The following is a 21178-nucleotide window of genomic DNA, read 5'->3' on the forward strand; positions in this document are numbered from 1 at the left end:
GGTTGACGATGGAAGGAGACGCTTCATGACTGATCAGCTTTGGTCGATTGGAAGAAGATTTTATTTCGGGTCAAAATGTAGCTAAGCTATGCTTTAGGCACGTGTTGAAGTTGTCTCACACTATAAATCCAGCATTCCATAAAATGTTTGATATCAGAAAGCAGGTTGGTCGCGGGAAGGTGGGAGACATTTAGATTTGCCTAATTGTACACACAAACAAAACACGATTACAAAATGAAACCTAAAACGTCATTTTGTTAAGAATGGATTTTTCATTTTTGGGCAGTCCTCCTTCTTGTCAGTGGGTGGCGGTAAACCCCCTTACGGTTCGCCCGTCGCCGAGAATCTCCAACGAAGAAGCAGCAGCAGCACAAGAAAGTGGATAAAGTGCAGCCGCTGCAAGTTGTGGCGCCTGAAAACAGCGAACATTTCAACGACATGGACGCGGACGCGGACTCGCCGACAGTGGAACTTGACGGCAGCCTGATGGAGGGAGTGAGTGACGACACAAAACGGCGCCAAGTGACCAGTGACGGTTCTGCCGCGATTCACCGGCGTGGCGTCCTGTCCTGTCTTTGACGTCCGCTCACTTCTGCCTTTCTTGTCAGGGCGGCCAAATCCTGAGAGTGGCGGCGGCGCTCAGCTGCATCAGCGGATCGCCCGTCGCCATCGACAAAGTCCGAGCAGGCAGGAGCACCCCGGGACTCAGGTTGCAAACAAATAGATGTATTAGAATATAGGACAGTGGACACACATGTTAAGCTAATAGAAATATGGCTGCTGCATCTTTTAGTCATTGATACAGTAATGTCATCATCGTTCATAAAATTGAATTGAAATGAAAAAAGGATGCATTATAACTAAGAGATTGATTTGTGTTGGTCATTTTTTAGATGGCATAATTGAATTTGTATGATGTTGGCGACAGCTCAGTGCATTTTTCTTTTCATATGGACTATATGCCACGAAGGAGGCGGGACTTTTTAGAACTTGCGCTTCCGTCTTTGTGCCCCTCGGTTGCGCGTTCCCGTCGACGGGTGCGAGGCTGCGAGTGTGTTGTGTCTGCCTCCGTGTGGGAAGCATTTCAGACAGCCGAGACGCCCTCCCGCCGATGAGCGGGGGTGCTGATGTGTAAAACCCGGAAGTCCGTGGCCTCTCCCCCATTCAGAGCGATCTCATCTTTAACATGAAGTAACTTGTGAAATTCTGCACATTTTTCAAATTGTAAAATACAACTTGACCCTCGTCTCCACAAGTAAATGCATGATTATTACATTTATCACTGCTAAATGTTGACGTGGACGCGTGTGCTTCCTTGCGACTGGAATTCCTCCAGTACAGCCTTTCCAAGTAAGGAGCGCTCATTAAAAAATAACAATAAAGAGTGGCATTAAAGGAACTTTAAATTAACTCAAAATAACCCTCATGTTCTGAATGTGTGTTTTATTTTGTGTGTGCGGTTGCGCGCAGGCCTCAGCATCTGAGCGGCCTTCAGCTGGTTTGCGACATGTGCGCCGGCGTCCTGCAGGGCGGCGCCATCGGTTCCACCGACGTCCGCCTGACGCCGGGAAAGATTCGAGCTGGAAATTACACAGCGGACACGCACACGGCGGGGTAAGCGGCGACGTCGCTAACATGCTAGCGCGTGTGTGTGCTGGCTGTGTACTCATTCCTGTTGTGTGTCAGGAGTGTGTGTCTCTTACTGCAGGTGGCGCTGCCGTGCGCCGTCTACGCTGACGCCACCTCCAACTTGAGCCTGAGAGGAGGAACCAACGCGGAGATGGCGCCGCAAATCGACTACATCCTCAAGGTAGCCGTCTTGTTCTTCCTCGTCGCTAGCGTCAGCGACGCGTGCAGGAGAGATGGACGCGCAATTTGGGCTGCCTTTTCACGTCAACGTTGCTTCTTCAGGTCTTCAAACCCGTCGTAGAAAAGTTTGGAGTCCATTTTGACTGCAACATCAAAATGAGGTGCGTGCAGAATATTGTGTGGGCCTTGCAAAATCAGTCCAAATCCAGTCAAACAGCCGGGAGCGAAGGGGGTTGCTTCAGTCAAAATGGCTGCCAGTCCATGAGTTAAGCACGCTTTGCATTACATTGGCAATTTCCTTTGTTGTTGTTGTTTTTTTAGTGCCAAATATGTTGATGGCTCTCAGTCATTTAAAAAAATCCTTCTGGATTGATTTTGTTTTCACAAATGCTTACTTTTCACTCAACATGTCATTAGAGTCGTCTGGCAAGCTCATCCAGATGTGACTTTTTGGTGTGTGTGTGTGTGTGTGTGTGTTTCTCACAGAGGTTTTTACCCGAAGGGCGGCGGAGAGGTGTGTGTGTGTGTGCGTGCGGTCAAAGAGTTGCAGGCGCTCACCTTGTTGGAGCGAGGAAACATCAGCAAGATCCACGGACGAGCGTACGTGGCCGGTGTGCTGCCTTTCAAGGTAGGCCCGCCAGCGCGAGGCGGCGGTCCGAGGTTGAGGTGACAGTCGCGTTTGTGTGTGCGTGCAGCTGGCCAAGGACATGGCGGCCGCCGCCGTGCGGACCATCCGGCGGGAAATCAAAGATCTCTACGTCAACATTGAAGCCGTGAAGGAGGAGAAGGCCTGCGGAAACGGAAACGGAATCATGTGAGTCGCAAAATGTCGGATGGCGATTTTGAAAAAAATGTCGGATGGCGATTTTGAAGAAAATGTCGGATGACGATTTTGAAGAAAATGTCGGACGACGATTTTGAAGAAAATGTCGGATGACGATCTTGAAGAAAATGTCGGATGACGATCTTGAAGAAAATGTCGGATGACGATCTCGCGTACGGCCCTCGAGCATTTGACGCTGGTTTTGCTTTTGAAATCACAAGTCGAGGGTGGAAAAATCTCCAAATTTTGAAAAGTGTCTCCAGATTTGGGCGCCAACGATGGAAGTTGACGCACGTGGTTGCTTTTTGGTGGGTTTGATGTGACATCCGCCATCTGTGCTTGGAGGCTTTTTCACACTGCGCTTGTTTTTCTTTCACGCTTGCCCATATTTGGCCGTTGACGTCTGTTGAAGATTTTGAGATTGAACCGAATCTTCGGTTTAGGAAATCCTCCTCCACAAAACTCTCCTTTGGAAAGGAATTTGTCCCAACTTTGATTCCTCGCAGGTTGGCAGCTGCCGTCAAGTTTTGCCAGGCCATCTTGTTGGCATTTTTTTCTTCCGACAAGCGACTTGAATGACGAGCGTCCGATCTCGCTCAAAATGTTGACTCTCGCAACCGCTGGACAAATGTCCTCAATGTCAAAGTTGAGCCACAGGAAGGAAATAAAGACAAATTCTTGTGACCGCCACTTTTGCTTGCCTGCAGAATCATCGCTGAATCCACCGCCGGGTGCCTGTTTGCCGGCTCGGCGCTGGGCAAGAAAGGTGAGCACGGCCTCCACCACCAGGGGGCAGCACTTGACATTGTGTGTGTGTGTGTTTCAGGCGTGTACGCTGACAAAATTGGCCAGGAAGCTGCCGAGATGCTGCTACGAAACATCCGCCACAACGGCTGCGTGGATGAATTCCTCCAAGATCAGGTGAGTGGCGGGAAGCGGGTGGGCGGGACACCGCAAAAGTCTGACCAGCGCCATATTGTCGCCCGTTTGCGATGTAATGCAACACAACGGGCTCCATCAATCGGCTCAACCGTCGCCAGCGTCGCATTTCCACGGAGAAGTCCATGATTGGCGTATGTCCGTCAATGCCTGACATTGGCGAGCTGCAACTCCAATTTTGGAGTCCGTGTGCAGTGTAGTGGCCCCGCCCCCTTTCCTTGGCTTGGCACAACGCTGCAGAGATCATTTCATTGTTGTCATATTTTTCGTCACAAAAACTCAAATCGAAGCCATTCATTGAGACGATAACTCAAATTGTCTGACAATTCCGTCAACGACTAAAACAAAAACAAGACCGTGAGGAAAATTCACACAATCCAATCAGAAGGAACGAAACGCCGCTTGGCGAAAAGAAGCACTCGGAAACGGTTGACAGCGCTTGATTTCATGTTCAAACATGTTGACATTGATTGTGCAGCTGTAAAATTCATCTCAAGAAATGATGCACGTTTTTTGCTCGCTCGCACGTTGACGTTTGCGGTCGCGCCCGCAGCTGATCGTCTTCATGGCGTTGGCCAAGGGGACGTCTCGGATCCGAACGGGCGCCGTCACCCTCCACACGCGGACCGCCATCCACGTGGCCCAGCAGATGACTCAGGTGAGAGGTCAGCTGATGCCCTGGCGGCAAAGGTCAAAGGTGGACCCTCAGCAAGCCGACCTGGTCTTTTCTTGTGGATTTCCTGCCTTTTGTCACAAATGGCAGCGAGCTCAAGCGGAGCCCAACACAATCTTGTCCCAAACGTCACATTTCTGTCTGACGCTTTCATCTTTATGATAATGATTATCGTTCTTGTCGTTGTTGCGTTGGCTTGAGGGGGCGGAGCTGTTTGAGTGACATCACCAGGTTTTTTTTGTTTTTTTTCCAGGCAAAGTTCACAATCACAAAATGTGAAGACGAGCTGAACGTCACCTACATCATCGAATGTCAGGGGGCGGGGCTCCCCAACCCAAACCCAACCCAACCCAAACCTGAATCCGCAATAAACCAATGAATCAAGTGTTTTGCTGTGTTGATTGTCATCTCTTTGCCCCAAACACACCCGGCAGTCAGTCAAGTCTTGCCATCATGATGATTGACAGGTGATGATGATGATGATGAAGATGATGATACATCATTTAGTAGCACCCGATGAGATGTTTTTCACCCGACGTTTTGTTTTTTCTGCGATGTTTTTTTTCTACTTGGACTGTGACGACGCATTTGCTCATGCAAGTTTGTGAGGTTTTTTTCCCGGAGCGGGTTCAGTTGAACTTTGGCTCATCACTTGGCCAAGGAGCTTCGAGGCGGCCCAGCCAGCCCGTTGTTACCCGAGCCCCATGTAAACTCACACCTGCGCCAGAAACCTGAGAGCCGCCCGGGTCACATGACACCCCCCAAAGTCGCCCACTCAGTCCTCCGACCTGCAGCAGGATGCACCAGGACGGCCGGCGGCGCCTCCAGCCTTCGCCCCAGGGACCTGCCCGACCTGCGGGACCTGCAGAACCGAGCACTAACTGCGTGTGGATCTCTCTGGTTGCAGGTGAGTGTGACGTCACGTTGCTGTGACACATGCTGCACATCACTGTGATGTCACGCCGCTCATCCGCCGCCTCAAGACAAAATGACAGTTGTGACGTCACGATCGCCAAGCAAATGTGAGCAGTTGTGAAGTATCTGTTAAAAAAGCGGCCGCGCGTTCGCTGCTCCAAATGTTGCCACAGGTTCGAGCAGCAGTCAAATCATAATCAAAGGCGAGCCGCTTTCAAGCAAATGCATTTTTGAAAAACTATGCGAGGGAAAAGAAATGATGACGTGAGAAAAGATCACATTTCTTTCTTGAATGAATATTGCGTGCAGCTGCTACTTCCGACTTCAACTTGCTACCGTCAACGAACTACTGACTTCACGTCCAACCCATTTCTGATGCCAATGTACGAAAACACTCTGCGTGTTTTCGTATTTGCAACAAATAACAATTCCAGGGAGTTGTCGTCGTCGTGCGTTTCGTTTGTTTGTGTTCTTCTGAGGCGGCCAGTTTGCAGTCTTCCCGAGAACCCTGAAGGCAGCACAGTTGGCTTCGTGTGCTGATTGGCTGCAGTCGGCACAGAAGCGGCGGTCGTCCTGGTAACGAGTCTTCGAAGGATTTGCTCAATCTCACTTTGGGACCGCCGCCGTCGCTAATCCCAGCTAACGTGCTAACATGCTAACGCGCGATGATTTGACGGCCAGCGATTGAACAATTTGGACCAATTCCGTGGGAAAGCTCCGAAAGTTTCCCTGTGAGGAGCGCGTGCGCGTGGGCGGCGAGATGGGAAGTTGAGGACAAAGTTGGCAACTTGTTGACGGCTAGCAGCTAGCTTCGCTGTTAGCCTGCCAGTCGACAAGTTGAGCGTCCGGGATTTAGACGGATCCACATGAGCCACACGACCCGCGCCCCGGTTCTGTCCGCCTTGTTCGGCGTGACGGACGCCGACGCCGCCGAACCGCCCGGAGCCGCAGAGTTGATCAAAGGTAACAACAGCAACAAGTTTCAAGAACACAAAGTTGAGTGAAAAGACGCCAAGGTCCACTTTTGACATGTTCAACGAAATATGGAAAGTTTCATGACTTTTGTCTCGTAGAAAAGTAGATGATCCATTTGTTTGATTGCTTTGACCAGGGAGGGTTAAAAGTCATTCGAGGTCATACACCCTCACCCCAATTTGATCTCAAGTGGGCCGGACTAGTGAATCAATTTGTGGCCTGAGAAGCTGCAAGGAAGCAACTTTGCACCTTTTTGCTCTTCGTTCCCAAAATGTTGCCTTTTATTCATGACGATGTTGCAAATCCTCACCCAGGCGGGTCCCCAGTGTGAAAAGGGTGCATGAGGCCCCTGCGCCAAGTAGAGCACTTCAAGTATGTTGCTGAGAATGGGAATCGAACCTTATCGGACGTCCGCATGGGCCCGTGGCGGCGAAGAAGGGACTGAGGCGAGCGGCCGATGGACGTTCCCGCCCTCGCTGGCGGGTGCGAGCGGCCCGCCGGGTGTCGGGACTTTGGCTGAGAGACGAGCTGAGGTCGAGGCCGGCTCAGCGTCCCGCCGCACGTCTCGGGCCTCCTCAAGCTTCCTGGCCTGACACCCCCGACACTCGAACCATCGTAACCACGTGTGCGTGTTTCGCCTCAGTTTTGCGTCGTCGTCGTTGGGCAGCCGCGAATGTCCAACGACTGCAGAAGCCGACATTCGCGCAGCCCCCACTCGGGAAAACTTGTTTTTGTCTTCCGGAAATTGAGCTGTCCAATCAGCATTCGGTGCAAATGTCGCGGGTGCCGACTCACGCTGCCGATTGTGTCTTGTGTGCCAGACCGTCTGTATTTCGCCACCTTACGAAGCAAACCCAAAAGCACGGCCAACACGCACTACTTCTGCACCGACGACGAGTTTGTCTACGAGAAGTAAGTGCTCGCCCGCCCCCTCGCCGGCGCCCTGCGGCGTGCTCACGTGTGTGTGTGTGTGTGTGTGTACAGTTTCTACGCGGATTTCGGCCCTCTCAACTTGGCCATGTTGTACCGATACTGTTGCAAGCTGAACAAGAAGCTCAAGGTGAGTTTGTGCCGCCGCCGCCGCCGCCCTGCATCGGAATGCGGAATGTCACGCTGTCACGCACACTCACAGCACGTGCGCGCCTCACCGCCACAAAAGGATCAGCACGCATATACGGCGTCTTGCAAAAGTCAGCACACCCCAGCCGCCCGGGAAAGGCGGGGCTTGCTGTACAATACTTTGAGTTGATTGGACGATGCCGCATCTTCCAACGTTTATTTGGACCAATTAAGGCAACGGATGAAAATGTCGTCTTTGGTCTCGTCTTCAAACGGGGGGGGGGGGGGGGGGGGGGGGGGGTTGATCTTGCTGTTCAAACGGCGAGTAATTCTGCCAGAACAGAATTCATTGCAGCGTCATTTTGGCTGTTGGGTTTGTTTGTTCTCCCCCCGCCATCGCCGCTTTTTGGTTTTGTCCCGCCCTAAACAACGGCTGATTGGTCCGACCTAAATAGATGGGCTGCAAACGTACCAGCGGGAGCGCTACAAGATGTTCTCCGGAGTTTGTCAACCCGCAAATCCCGCCAGAAGTCGACTTGCGGGCAAGTTTAGCGTGAAAAGACGTCATGAAACTTCTGCAGAAATTCCCGCGTGCGTGCGTGAGATTTTTCACTGTTTGAAAAGTAGCATGGCTGCAAAACAAGAGCTTGATGGCAGCATTTGGCCGATCCTCACAAACGCTGACTTGCAAGCAACGTCACTAAATCATATCATCTGGAATTGTTTTCTTTTGTGAAAGTGAAGAAAAAAAAGATACGGGAGCGCCGTCGTTGGCTGACCCGCGTGCCTCCGTCGTCTTTTTGGAACGAAACGCATCCTGCTAACACTTTTTGCATCAGCAGCAATATCCGCCGCTTCTTTGTCTAAACTTGCTCTGCTGTGTGTGTGTGTGTGTGCGTGCGCTTGTGTGTGTGTGTGTGCGCGCGCTTGTGTGTGTGCACGTGTGCAGTCGTTCACGTTGAGCCGTAAACGAATCGTGCACTACAGCAGCTTCGACCAGAGGAAACGCTCCAACGCAGCCGTGCTCATCGGCGCGTACGCGGTGAGACCCAACACGCACGCACGCACGCACGCACACACGTGGCCGCGCTGAGCCTTGACCTTGATTTTGTGCGTGTGTGCGTGTCAGGTGATCTACTTGAAGAAAACTCCGGAAGAGGCTTACAGAGCTTTGGTGTCGGGATCCAACGCCTCCTACCTGCCCTTCAGGTACACACAAAAACTCAAGCAGCCCACACACACGTACATCCGTCCGTCGGTCCCTTCGTCCGTCGGTCCCTTCGTCCGTCTGTCCCTTCGTCCGTCTGTCCCTTCGTCCCTTCATCACATGTGCCCTGTGCTTGTGTGCGCATGAGCTAAATTGAGGTTTAAGCGTGGATGGCTTGCGTTGGCCCCGCCCACCTGATGGTGCCTTCACAGACTGTCTGACAAATGGCTTTTGTGTGTGTGCGCGCGCAGGGACGCGTCGTTGGGGAAGTGCACCTTCAACCTGAGCGTCCTCGACTGCCTGCTGGGCATCCGCAAGGTTGGCCTCGTCTCGCTCACGTCTTGTCAGACTTTTAGCAAAAGCAAACCAAGGTCACGTCCAAGAAAACTTTTTCCTGAAAGCGAACGTGCGTCAAAATGTTTGCAATTTCCCATTTGAAGAAGCCACATTTGATTTCAATCCTGTGCAAAAACAAAACCCATTTTTGGATCTCATCATCACGTTTTCATGCACAAAATACTTACTTTTTTTTTTTTTTTTTTAAATCTCTCACACAAGAAATACACAAATTAAAAAAACGAAAGCTGCTAAAACATCAACTAAAAGCCTTTAACCTTTTTTTAATTCCAAAAAGTAATCGAAATGAAGCAACATGTTGTAAAAAGCAATTCAAAGTCAGTCAGTTGCTGGAAATGGCAAAAGTGGCGTGTGCGTGTGCGTGTGTGTGTGCGTGTGCGTGTGCGTGTGCGTGTGTGGCGCACGCACGCGCACGCGCACGCGGGTCGCTGATTCTTTGTGTGCGTTTCAGGCCCTCCAACACGGATTCTTCGACTTCGAGTCTTTCGATGTGGACGAGTACGAACATTACGAGGTAGTTTTGCCCGTCGGTCGTCTGACTTTGGCCCGACGGTCGTGGTCACGTTCCACTTCCTGTTTGCTCAGCGCGTGGAGAACGGCGATCTGAACTGGATCGTCCCGGGGAAGCTTCTGGCCTTCAGCGGGCCGCATCCCAAAAGCAAAATGGAGAACGGTGAGTTTGCGCTTCGGATGGGCGGACGTTGGCGGCCATCTTGTGTGACGGAAGCGCACCCGCAGGTTACCCGCTGCACGCGCCCGAGGCCTACTTCACGTACTTCCGCTCCCGCGGCGTGTCGGCGGTGGTTCGTCTGAACAAGAAGATGTACGAGGCGGGCCGCTTCGCCGACGCCGGCTTCCGCCACTGGGACTTGTTCTTCCTGGACGGCAGCACGCCGGCCGACGCCATCACGCTGCGCTTCCTGGCGCTGTGCGACGCCACGCCCGGCGCCCTGGCCGTGCACTGCAAAGGTAAGCGCTGGCCGAGGGGCCGTCACGCTCTCACGCCGTCACGCTCTCACGCCGTCACGCTGACGCTCTGGCGTGGTCGCCCGCAGCCGGCCTGGGCAGGACCGGCACGCTGATTGGCTGCTACCTGATGAAGCAGTACCGCTTCAGCGCCGCCGAAGCCGTCGCGTGGATCCGCATCTGCAGGCCCGGATCCGTCATCGGACCTCAGCAGCACTTCCTCCAACAGTCAGCGACGGCCGCCGCAAACGCACAAAAGACAAACATCGGCACGTTGGCCCGGCTTCCGCTCGCCACTCTTGTTGGTCGACTTCACGGCAAACAGCAAAAAGCTGCCGGCGAGTCCGCATTGAAGGAATTTGATTGGCTCCATTCCAAGATGGCGGCCGCTTGATTGGTTGTCTGCGGCAGGCCGATGAAGTGGCAAGCGCGAGCCGGCGGCGTCCGTCGGTTGAGCGACCAATCCAACGTTTGCGTTTGTGGGCAGGAAGCAGGCGTGGCTTTGGTTGCTCGGAGACCATCAACGCTCCCAGGGGTCAAAGGCCACCGAGGACGAGGACCACGTGAGCGACCTGGCGTCCGGCGTGGAGCGCCTCGCCATAAACGGCGCCGCGCGGCTTTCGTTGAGCGAGGACCGTCTGCGGCAGGTACGCGCGTGCCAAACGCACACGCGACACACACAAACACATTTTTTGTCACGTGCGCGCGCAGGATGACGCCAGCGAGCGGTCGCCTCCCACTCAGGGAGATAAACTACGAGCCCTAAAAGGTCGCCGAACCCTCCGGCCCGTCGCCTCTGCGGCGCTCAGGTATGACTCCACCCCCAACCTGTCACTCAAACTCACACGACCTTTGACTCGCTGCTTTGCCTTGCAGGGTGGAGCAGCGCGGCGGCGGCGGCGGCGGCACGCTCGCGCGGCCAATCAGGTCGGTGCGCGCCACAAACGTGACGAGCGTGACAGTAAAGGTGACAAAATGAGAAATGACAAAATGTCCAAACGTGTCTCGTCGTCAGACCGTGGGCGGGCGTCGATGGTGGCTCCGCCCCCTCCCCGCTGAAGCCGTCCAAGTCGCCGACGGCGTCCGCTTCGGCCGCAGCCAAGAGGATCGGTCGCAGCGCCTCGTCATCGGCCGGCGGCTTGAGGTCAGTCGCTTCCCCCCCGCCTTGCCTGTCTCTTATTGGCTACTGCCGTCATGTGACTCCTCCCCTTCCACCACTTGATGTGTGCATGCGTGCGCGTGCGGCAGCTCCCGATTGGCCGGCTCACTCGGCAACGTGTACGCCGCGCGTGGTTACGCTAGCTCGTTGATGTCGGGACGCCACCTGAGCCGCTCCATCCCTGTAAGTCCGCTGGCCCCGCCCCCTTGGTCTTGATTGCTTTGCTTTGCTGTGACATCACCGGCGATGTAGCGTGCGTGTTTGGCGTGAATGAAACTTTCCTATAAAAAAAACATTTCCTGGTTGATTTTTGAGTTTTAGTCTTGACTTTTTAACTCGGATTTTTAATTGCGTGCTTCTACGGCTTCTATTGTTGCCTGTACTGCGCATTTTGACATTTTATAAACGTAAAGTGTGTTACAAATCTATTATTATGTTCACGTGTCCCCAAATTCCTGTCATGTGACGCACACGCACGCACACACACTGATAGCTGCGATGACATCATCAGCAACCAATCCGGAGTACGCAGCAGCGCACGTGTGACATATTGTTAGCAACAAGCTAACGAGGCTGACTTTGTTTGTGGTTTTGTTTGCAGTCGCTTCAGTCTGACTTGGTCGACTTCTAGAAGGTCACACGTGCCGTGAACGAGACCGACACGCGTGAACGGCAGCACACGCGCGTACGCGTGACGGAGATGTTGGCAAGGACCATTTCCGCTTTCGCCCTCATCATTTTTCCAATGTCGTCAGCATACAAAATGCTCAACAAACCCCAAACTTGACCTGAGCTGACCTTTGACCTCTTGTGAGCATTAGCCTGGTGCTAGCTGTTAGCCCAAGAAGGAAAACAAGTTTTTAACTTAGATTTTACCCCCCCACCCCCAATATCATTGAATATGATTGGTCATCCATGGATGAGCGACCAATCCCAGCACGGCTCCAATCTTCGACCTCCTCCATTTTATTTGCTGTCAGAGACACTTTGACAAAAAGAGTTGCAGGGACCAAATCAGTCTTGCCGTCAATGTTGCCGCCGCAAGCTTGAAATTTGTTTCGCAGAAACGATGATGATGATGATTGTAGTGATGAAGATGTGGATGTGCCATAAGGAAGCGCGGAGGCATTTTAGAGCAGCAAGTGTTTATTTTGAAGGGAAGCTTTATTTTCTTGTAAGAGAAGCAAATAAATTATTTTTCTTGACTTGCTTTGTTTTCTGACAGTGATCAGCAACATGACGTCACAACCAGGAAGTAATCGAGGAGTCTGTAGTGAAGTCATCCTGTCATGATTGGCCAGACGTCCCAAGTTTACGCGCAAATCATTTCTTACCTCGCAGGGAACGAAATATATATATTTAAAAAATAAATAAATAAATAAAAAAGCTCAATCCGAACCTGAAGCATCCGGGTAGTGCGCCATCTGCTGAGGGCACGCGGTACTGCACCCTTCCCACTCCTTTCGACGTGGACGGCAACCATCGTGGACCCCCCCCCCCCACCAACCCCCCCCCCCCCGCGCCCTTCAACACGCACGATGTGTCAAGACCAACAATGGATGTCAAAACATCCATTTCGACCACTTCCGGCAAACGGTTTCGTTGGCTCCGCCCCGACCGACTACGGGTTGAGGGTTTGTCATTTTAGATTATCCATGAAGTGTTATAAAAGAAAAAAAGACATGACGGCGTATCAACCGCGAATTTTGTTCGATTTTTATCATTTTTTTTAGATGCGTCTATAATCCGCGTGAACAAAGTTAAAGGTTTGGGTCCACCCCTCGTTGAGCCCCGCCTCCAACTGCAGCAAAGACATCCGATGACTTTGTCCTCAAATCACGTGAAGGTGAAAGTTTCTGGAGTTGATTGCTGATGAGTCTTTGTTGTTGTGTTGAGTCAATCAAGACGAGTGAGGAGCGACAGGGTGCAGTTCGCGTGGCGGTCAGCAGGGGGCGCCGCCGGCCGGAGGACGCGCGCGCTCTTTCATCTGGCTCCGCTTTGGACTCGCGAACCCGTTCACGAGCCACAAGCAGAAAGCTTCCATCCCACGACGAGCTCGAACCTCCGCTCGAGTCCCCCTCAGCAGCCAGACAGCAAACGAGCGATCGAGCGTGATGACGACGAGGCTTCTCGTCTGCTTTTTACTCTCAGGTAACCCTTTTTTTTTTCTTTCTTTTTTTTCCTCCCCCTCCACATTTCACCCCCCAGACGCAAGGTCAGGATTCAGATTCCAAGCTTCGGGTTCCCACTAGAGTTTACCTTTTGTCAAGTGAGCGCCACCTTTTCTTTTCGTTTTTTTATTGAATGCGTGCGCACCAGCAGAGTTTCAGTTGATGTCCACTGAAAGCCCGCCGGGAGGAAAAGACGGATTGTCACGTGATGATTTTCAGGCGCTGGCTGGCAGAAAGCTTTCGTCCCCAAAAGTCCCGCTGGCTCCTTCATGGGCTTGACGGTGGCTTTGAAGCGCTTCAGCTTCCGTCAACCTCAAGTGGGCCGAACCGAACCGAAGCATGTCGCCTGCAATCAGGATTCGCTCAAGACCGCAAAACGTTGCAAAGACGTTCGCTAGCGCTCGCAAACAGTTTTTATGCTCCCAAAAATGAGATGGCTGTTTGCGAGCATCAGGAGGCTTTGTGAGCGTCTTTGCAACGTTTTGCCCTCTTGAACCAAACCTGATGAAATTGCTACATGCGCCCTTCACTGACATTTCGAACCGGGCTCTCAAACGTGTGGCCCGGGGGCCATTGGCGGCCTGCCAGATGATATTTTGGGGTCTCCTACTTGGCATCAAAGTTTCCTGCTCGTGCTGCCCGCCTTTCTTTGCTCTTTCATGATTTTTTTGTTTTTTAAAATGGGCTCGCATGTCTGAGCTTGATGACATCTTACAGCAAGTCGTCATTCTCACGACGCAGATTAGCGACGACAACGGCTCATTTCAAGAAAATGTTCTTTTGGGGAGCACAGGTCGCGGGTCACGCTTTCAAACAGTCGCAGTTGTCCCAAAACGCTTCCGGGACACAAGACCAGATGAACCCTTTTCACACTGCATGGGCGCCGTCACGTCAGACAAGCGCCAGCGGCCGAGTCGACTCGTTGAAAAAGCTCCGGCATGATGAAACCATCGGATTTCCCGCCCGGCCACAAATTGATCTCGTGTAACAATGAAAGACGCAAATCTCCATTTTGACTTCCGTCAGCACGTCCAAATATGGGCAAGCTGCCAACTCTTTCTCGTTGCACAAGTGCAGTGTGAAAAGGGCGGCAGAGACGGCATATCTCGGCTGTAAAGTTTCGCCGACGAAAATTTGACTGAATTGTGTCGTCCGGCAAGAGAAAACGGTCCCGCCGGGCGGCCGACGCGCTCACAGGAAGTCCGGTGGCCTGGAAAACGGGCGAACCCTGACGCTATCCCGTCTGTGTGCCGGCGCAGGTGCGCTGACGGCGGCCGTGCAGGTGGACATTTCCCCCAGCAGCTCGCTCTTCAAGTTGGGCGAGCGTCGGCAGCTGTCGTGCGCCGTCCGCGACTGCCCCGTCACGCCCGTCATCTCGTGGTCGCCGCTGGGCGACCGGCCGCTGGGCGGCCGCGTCCGGTGGCGGGACCGCCTGTCGCTGCTCACCTTTGACCCCGTGGAGATGGTGCACGAAGGCCTGCTGCTGTGTAAAGTCACCTGCGGGGAGCAGCGCAAACACGCCAAAACCAACATCAGAATTTACGGTCAGTACAAAAACACGCAACCGGCGCACACGCGCATGCCGGCTCTCGACCAACGGGTGGGCGTGGCAAAACGGCGACAGAACAACATCAATCCAATTTGCAGGCCACATTTTTGAAATGCTTGACATGGTTTGGCAAGAGGAAACTTTTCACGTCCATTTGCAAGCAAGCGGCGTTGATGTCGTCAATACGTCGACCTTCGCCTCAAGTCCGAGCGGTTGAGCAAACCTTAAAGGCCAATTAGAAAATGACGCACGAGCTTCATTTGGGTCGTTCATGAAATGTTGCGAGCGGAATCGCTTTGCTGACGTCGGCGCGGTTAGCAAATGGTCACGTGCGCACGTGCGCTCGCCTTTTGTCTTGCGTTAGCTCATCCATGTTGCCCACTGATCTGAATACATGACTGGATAGCCGATAGGCCAAGACTTTTGAAGCCGCGCGGCCGCCATATTGCTCCTCCCAAGAAACGTTTATCGGCATATTTACAGTCTCCACATGGAGAACGTTTGAGACCGTTCTTAGTAGAAACAGCAAGATTTATGACGTTTTCAATTTGTTAAACATAAACAAGAGGACTTCAGACATTTTACAACTTGCCTTAAATATATGTATGAATGATATGCGTAATGAAGTTTACAGGAGGAAACTTTTTTTTAATAAAAGAATTAGAATTGTAATTTAACAAAAGATGCCTCTGCCATATCTAATATTGGGGTCTAAGGAGTGCTAGAAGAAAAAGGGGGTCTTCAAAGCAGCAGATACCATCCACTTGTTTACGTGTTAAAAATAGTGACCACCAATTCACAAGCACCCAACACCCCCCCCCCCCGGCCTATACTATCTGTTATTTGTCTAATCTGTACGTATAATTTATAGTCTGCTCGCAAGATGGGAGGAGCAAGATGGCCGCCCTGTGGCTTCAACGGCTTGCACGGGCGTGTATTTGCTATCGGCTATCCAATCATATATTCAGATCAGTGATGTAGCCTGACACGCCCGCCAGTGACATCACTGCCGCTGTCATCGTTCAGCTTTCCCGTCGGACCCCGAGATCCGAGCTCACGAACCCGTCCGCGCAGGAGAGGAAGCCACGCTGACGTGTCAGGTGCGCGACCTTTACCCCGCCGAGATGCTGACTCTGGATTGGCTGAGAGGAGGTCAGGTGGTGCGCAGTGTGGCGGGAAAGGGCGGGGCCACCTCCGTCCAATTGGCTTACACCTTCACGCCTCAAAGGGCGGAGTCTGAAGAGAACCTCACCTGCAGGGCCACCCTTGACCTGCGCGACCTGGACCCCTCAGACCGCGCCCGGCAGACTGTCGTCCGCCTCAACGTGACGTGTAAGTGCCGCCGTGCCATCTTTTTTTTTTTTCTTTTTCCGTGCCATCTTGATGATGATGATGATGATGATGATGATGGTGACCGTTTGTTTCTCGCCAGTCGCTCCGGTGGTCACGGCGCTGTCAGACCCCGGCGCGGTGATGTCGGGATCGGTCCTGGTTCTGAGATGTTCTGCGTCCGGCAACCCCACGCCGCTTCTCACGTGGACCTTCACGCCCGAGGAAGGCGGGGCGCCGCAGGTCAAAGGTCAGGGCGAGGAGCTGGCACTGGTGGCGCAGGCGGGAGAGTTCCGGTGCGAGGCGCGCAACTACCAGGGCAGACACAGCAAGGCCGTCCGCGTGCGCGTCAACGGTGAGAGACGCACGCACACACAGCGAGAGGTCAGAGGTCAGCACGGGCCGATATTACTTTCTGATGGTGTGATAATCGTGAGCAAAAAAAATTGCCGGATTAAAATGACAGCTGTAAAATGTTCTTAAAAAAAATGTTGCTTATGAAAAGATTTTGAATGAAAATGTGGAATATTTTCTTCATATTGATCTTAATTGTTGACATTGCGAGTACGCGAATGAATGATTCATTGTGGTCACGGCATAGAAAGATGATGAAGAGGAAGATGATTATGAAGAAGATGAAAATGATGATGATGAAGATGGAGATGAAGATACGATACGATACGATATACTTTTATTTTCCCCGTGGGGAACGTTTTCCTGGACTCCGTCCAGCTGCAGTTTACAGTAAGGAAAAAACAACAGAATAGAGAAAGATAATTAAAAGAAATAATACACACACACTCCTATATATATATATATTGCACCACTTAGTTAATGTCGGTTATTAAGCAATTTGCTGGATGTCGGCAGGAATGAGTTCTTGTAGTGGTTCAGCCTGGTTCTGAGGGCCCCGAATCTCCTGCCGGAAGGCAGTAGCTGGAAGTCATGATGCAGAATGTGAGTCGGGTCAGTAACAATTTTCTGTGCCAGTCTGGTGACGATGAAGATGAAGATGAAGATGAAGATAAAGATGATGATGAAGATGAAGATGATGAAGATAAAGATGGTGATGATGATGATCATGAAGATGATGTTGACTTTTTGGAAGAGACGAGCCACGTTTTTGTTTTGGTTTTGAGGTGGCACCCGGGTTGTCTTTCCGACGCCGGTTCGCACGCTCGTTCCTACTTTGCTCCGCCTCCTCCGTGCAGGAGCTCGAAAAAGTGAATACACCTGAAAAGGGAAACTTTTTTGTGTAAGCGGCAAGTTTGCCTTCAAAACCAAAAATCTGAGAAAAGCGAGAGCTTCGATATTGTCGATGATTGCAAGCTGGACTTTTTGGTGAAAGCGTTTGTGATGGCTTTGGAATGTCAGCCATTTTGTCATCGGGTGCGAGCGTGTTTGTATTGCGCCTCCGCAGCGGCGCCCGCCAACACGTCCATGTGGGTGAGTCCAAGTCAGGATGTGGTGGAAGGCCAGCGCGTCACCTTCACCTGTCACTCTGACGGAGACCCGCCCCCCAGCCTGCTGCTGAGTAGGCAAGGGGCGGACCTTTGTAGATCCGACTCCGCCCCCTGGCTCACCTTCAGCCTGTGGGTGAGGCCTCAGGACTCCGCCCACTACCGTTGCGACGCCACCAACGCCTTTGGAAGGCAACGCGTCACGCGAAACCTGACAGTCACAGGTAAGAAGCGCCGCACGCTAACGCGCTAACGCGCTAACATGTGTAATGACGTGGCCGCCCGTTGTGACGTTGAAGCCGCGGACGAGGTTGTGACGGCGTGTTTGTGGTGTGTGCGTGTTGAGCTCACCCTCTGCTGGCGGAGGTGCGGCCGCAGGTGGCGCTGGCGAACGTGTCGTCCAGCCTTCTTTTGACCTGCCACACTCGAGGCTGCTCCGGCACGCCGGCGCTCTCCTGGAGGCGGACGGACCCCGAGGGCGACGTCACTCCCACCGTCACGGGGCCCCGCCTCCTCCTGCGGGATCTGCGGCCGCAGGACGGCGGCGGGTACATGTGCCGGGCCACCTGCGGCAACGTCACCAGGTTGGCGCAGGCCACCGTCCGCGTCTACTGTGAGTGAGTCGCCGCCGGCACTTCCTGTCACGTGACTGGCACATCCACATCCGTCTTTCACCTTTCCCGGGTGCCGCTGGGGTCAAAGGTTCCCTTTTCACACTGCACTTGCTCAATATGAAAGAGGAACGGCCATATTTGGAAATGCTGACGTGTCAGCCTGCCGGGATTTTTGGGACGCGTACGTTGTAATGCGCGCGGGCCGATCGGCCGCGGATGGCGCAGCGGGTCAGCAAAAAAAAAAAACGCTAGAGAGACAAAAAGGTTGACAGTCCACAATTTTCAAGATCGCCGCTTGCATGCATGATTATTTCTGAAACGATAGAAAAGCTTCTGGAATTTTTTTTATTTACTATTCACACTCGACACACAACCATTTTTGGAGACGTGCCCCCAGTGGAACATGAGTTGCACACAAGTCTCTTCTGAACTCATTTGCTCCACAAAACGTATCAATATCTTCTATTTTAAATCTTTTAAATGTCCCAAAGACGTATTAATGCATTTTTTTATCTTTTTTTATGCTCGAGCATAGAGAAGGCTTTGACGCAGCCTCTCAACTGCAAAGAACGGTTGAAGCAACGGTAGTTATTACAAAAATGGCCAGCAGGTGGCAGCAGAGTATACGAGATCAACCTGGGCCACGTTGACAAAAAGGTTCCTTTACTCTCATTTCTAAATCGATTTGTGAATAATGATGAAACGTAGCTATTTTCTAATGCTAATTGCTGCAAAACGGAAAACTTTTTGGGGTGATGAAAGAAGAGACTCTAATCTTTCTTTTGGCAGCTTCCGTGTTTTTTAGCAATAGAACAGAATATTGTGTGGGCCTTGCAAAATCAGTCCAAATCCAGTCAAACAGCCGGGAGTGAAGGGGGTCGCTTCAGTCAAAACGTCTGCCAGTCAATGTTTTATAATAGTGATGGGACATTGTGACTGACTAAGAATTTCTTGAAACATGACCTGGTGGACGTTTTGTTTATTTGCAAAGGAAGATTTTGTATTTGAATGCAATATTTGAAATGACGCCGCCATTTTGAATTTGCTAGAATTTGAACCGTGCGGCGAAGAACGCTAACGTTGCGGTTGTGTGCCCCTTTTTGCCGTAGCCCCTCCCAGGAAGACGAGCGTGCTGCTTTTGCCGTCGGCGGCGGTGTCGGCGGGCCAGAACGTGACGGTGTCGTGCCAGAGCGACGGCTTCCCGGCGCCAGAATTTGTCTTGGAGAAAATGTCGGACGGGACGCGGCGCCGCTCAGCCGACGGGATCTTCCGCCTGCCGAACGTGACGGCGCGCGATTCGGGCCTCTACCGGGTCAACGCCAGCAACGTGGCGGGCTACCACATCGGACAGTTCGTCCTGAGCGTGACAGGTGGCGCGTCCGCAAGCGTCCGCAAGCGTCCGCAAGCGTCCGCAAGCTCATGTTTTCACGTTTTGTGCTGCCGGCACCACTTGAGCAATTCTTTTTGTTTTGCAGAACCCAACGGCAAAACTCTTCCCGTCCTCGGCTCCGTCCTGCTACTGGCCGCAGTCGGTGCCGGCGGGTTGGCCGGCGCCGTTCTCATGGTGGACTACTTGAGAAGGTCCCGAAAGAAAGGATCCTACCGGCTGACGCCTCGCGCGCCGCCGCCCGATCACCACCGGCTCGGCAACACCTGCACCCCGTGAACGCCCCCCCGGACCCTCGTATGACCTTTGTATGGCCTTCGTATGACCCCACCCGCCTGACGAGTGACCCCCCTCCTGCCCCGAAATGAACATGGCTGCCGATGCTTGTCGACTGTCGAGCGAAGTGACGAAATTGAAAAAGAAAACGACTCCTCGTAATGTTTGTGTTTGTTTTGGAATAAAAGAAAGCGGCCTGACGTTTTCCGGCCAACTCAAAGCTCCCGTTTAAGTCTGCGTTTCTCCGGCAACCGGCTGGCGGAGCGCGGCCGCGCCAAATAAGACCCGTTCTGCTTTGGGGGGAACGTCGCCGTGGCAACGCAGGTTTTTCAGGAGCTGCTTGAGATTCACGTGGTGGAGACCTCGTGCGTGAAAGTAGCTCCTGTTTTTTCCCGCGGGCGACCTGCGACCCTCGTGCGTGCCGCTAACAATCGTTGTGCTGCGTGTCAGCGTTTTCACGGGCCGATGTTTCCTGCCCGTAAGAACAAACAACAAACTGAAAGTCGCCACGGTCAGCGCGACGACCACCACTTTCAAGAGTCTCTCGCTCGGGTCCAGACCGCCGTCTCGGACCGCCGTCTCGGGCCGCCATCTCGGACCGTCATCTCGGACCGTCATCTCGGGCCTCTCCAAAAGCCGTGTTGAGGGCTTCCCATCTCCGGCGGTCTTCAAGGGAAGTCGAGCCAAACATGGTTTAATGTTGGTCTAAACACGGCATTTTGATGAAAATTGCCTTTGTGGGATCGGAATGCCATGTCAGGTGGCGGCGGCGGCCATGTTGTTACTGACTGAAAATGACATCACGGTTGCTCAGCCCCCCCCCCAATGGATGGATCCAAACCCGATTTCTATTCGTGACATCGACCGCAACAACAACATGTTTGGCTGGACTTGCTGATTGGACTCCAGCCTGTCCCTCTTTGCAGGGCACGTCTAATCAAAAGACCCGGAAGGCCGTCTCGAAACCAAGCGGCACCAGAATCTGTACAAGCACCAAACCGCACTTGTGGACCCGCCCCCACGTGCCTCGGAACGCCTCCTTTGCCTTCAACAAGATCAGCTTTTGCTTTGGTTGCGTTGGCGCCGACCGTGAACGTTTGATGACTCAGCGGTGCGGAGGTGGGCGGAGCCGAGTGAGTTGGCGGGATCTTGCTGTGTTCATGCGCAGGTTTGCTTCCCACCCGGGAGACCATGTTCGTGTGTGTGTGTGTGTGTGGGGGGGGGTCTGTTTTTGTTACACAGTGGGGCGCACATTTCGGGAATTCACAAAGTTGTGGGGCCCACCCGTCCATGTGGGGCCATTTGGTTGGGCCCCACAAGACCTCTTTTTGAGACCTTTTTTTTTTTAGACCTCTTTTTGAGGGTCAAGACTTGGTTTTAGAGTTTAGGTTTGAATTGGGTTATGATTGAGGTTAGGGTAAGAAATAGGGGTAGGCAATCCTTTTGATGTTTGGGGTTAGGAGGCGGGGCTAACAAATGCATTGAGATGGCCCCACAAAGATTGTAAAAC

The 21178-nt window shown here is 52.7% G+C and overlaps 3 protein-coding genes across 7 annotated transcripts; all 3 read left to right on the top strand.

Moving 5' to 3' along the window:
* Positions 1 to 8: 8 nt before the first annotated feature.
* On the top strand, positions 9 to 4629 carry rtca (RNA 3'-terminal phosphate cyclase). Its single transcript, XM_077585016.1, has 12 exons — positions 9 to 164; positions 287 to 495; positions 609 to 709; positions 1471 to 1614; positions 1687 to 1810; positions 1912 to 1970; positions 2296 to 2437; positions 2505 to 2623; positions 3340 to 3398; positions 3459 to 3553; positions 4125 to 4229; positions 4498 to 4629. Exons 2-12 carry the CDS (start codon positions 439 to 441, stop codon positions 4621 to 4623), a joined length of 1131 nt encoding a protein of 376 aa, XP_077441142.1. The 5' UTR covers positions 9 to 164; positions 287 to 438; the 3' UTR covers positions 4624 to 4629.
* Positions 4630 to 5340: 711 nt separating this feature from the next.
* cdc14ab (cell division cycle 14Ab) lies at positions 5341 to 12087 on the top strand. Of its 3 annotated transcripts, XM_077584995.1 has the most exons (16): positions 5345 to 6122; positions 6956 to 7046; positions 7119 to 7194; positions 8143 to 8235; positions 8323 to 8402; positions 8652 to 8718; positions 9209 to 9271; positions 9343 to 9430; positions 9496 to 9726; positions 9813 to 9951; positions 10211 to 10370; positions 10435 to 10532; positions 10600 to 10650; positions 10739 to 10867; positions 10972 to 11065; positions 11484 to 12087. In XM_077584995.1, the coding sequence occupies exons 1-16, from the start codon at positions 6026 to 6028 to the stop codon at positions 11511 to 11513; spliced, it is 1587 nt and encodes a 528-aa protein (XP_077441121.1). In that variant the 5' UTR covers positions 5345 to 6025; the 3' UTR covers positions 11514 to 12087. The 3 variants fall into 3 exon arrangements, with proteins under 3 accessions (XP_077441123.1, XP_077441121.1, XP_077441122.1); XM_077584997.1 differs by lacking the exon at positions 8143 to 8235 and having other exon boundaries at positions 5341 to 6122; XM_077584996.1 differs by lacking the exon at positions 10972 to 11065 and having other exon boundaries at positions 5352 to 6122.
* A 385-nt stretch (positions 12088 to 12472) lies between these two features.
* Positions 12473 to 19879, top strand: vcam1b (vascular cell adhesion molecule 1b). Of its 3 annotated transcripts, none has more exons than XM_077584991.1 (8): positions 12477 to 13033; positions 14313 to 14597; positions 15677 to 15934; positions 16035 to 16286; positions 17352 to 17615; positions 17738 to 18004; positions 19115 to 19375; positions 19481 to 19877. In XM_077584991.1, the coding sequence occupies exons 1-8, from the start codon at positions 12997 to 12999 to the stop codon at positions 19669 to 19671; spliced, it is 1815 nt and encodes a 604-aa protein (XP_077441117.1). In that variant the 5' UTR covers positions 12477 to 12996; the 3' UTR covers positions 19672 to 19877. The 3 variants fall into 3 exon arrangements, with proteins under 3 accessions (XP_077441119.1, XP_077441117.1, XP_077441116.1); XM_077584990.1 differs by having other exon boundaries at positions 12481 to 13033; positions 15629 to 15934; positions 19481 to 19875; XM_077584993.1 differs by lacking the exon at positions 14313 to 14597 and having other exon boundaries at positions 12473 to 13033; positions 15629 to 15934; positions 19481 to 19879.
* The last annotated feature ends 1299 nt before the right edge of the window (positions 19880 to 21178 follow it).

Source organism: Vanacampus margaritifer, chromosome 13, assembly GCF_051991255.1.
Source record: "Vanacampus margaritifer isolate UIUO_Vmar chromosome 13, RoL_Vmar_1.0, whole genome shotgun sequence".
Classification (NCBI taxonomy): Eukaryota; Metazoa; Chordata; class Actinopteri; order Syngnathiformes; family Syngnathidae; genus Vanacampus; species Vanacampus margaritifer.

Excerpts from the sequence above, each read along its gene's own strand:
- rtca (XM_077585016.1), top strand. The coding sequence starts at position 439 with ATGGACGCGGACGCGGACTCGCCGACAGTGGAACTTGACGGCAGCCTG. Across the intron at positions 1,811-1,911 it reads AAATCGACTACATCCTCAAG|GTCTTCAAACCCGTCGTAGA; the intron begins GTAGCCGTCTTG and ends TTGCTTCTTCAG. Across the intron at positions 2,624-3,339 it reads GGAAACGGAAACGGAATCAT|AATCATCGCTGAATCCACCG; the intron begins GTGAGTCGCAAA and ends GCTTGCCTGCAG.
- cdc14ab (XM_077584995.1), top strand. The coding sequence starts at position 6,026 with ATGAGCCACACGACCCGCGCCCCGGTTCTGTCCGCCTTGTTCGGCGTG. Across the intron at positions 7,047-7,118 it reads GACGAGTTTGTCTACGAGAA|TTTCTACGCGGATTTCGGCC; the intron begins GTAAGTGCTCGC and ends GTGTGTGTACAG. Across the intron at positions 10,533-10,599 it reads GTCGCCTCTGCGGCGCTCAG|GGTGGAGCAGCGCGGCGGCG; the intron begins GTATGACTCCAC and ends TTTGCCTTGCAG.
- vcam1b (XM_077584990.1), top strand. The coding sequence starts at position 12,997 with ATGACGACGAGGCTTCTCGTCTGCTTTTTACTCTCAG. Across the intron at positions 18,005-19,114 it reads GGCCACCGTCCGCGTCTACT|CCCCTCCCAGGAAGACGAGC; the intron begins GTGAGTGAGTCG and ends TTTTTGCCGTAG. Across the intron at positions 19,376-19,480 it reads GTTCGTCCTGAGCGTGACAG|AACCCAACGGCAAAACTCTT; the intron begins GTGGCGCGTCCG and ends TTTGTTTTGCAG.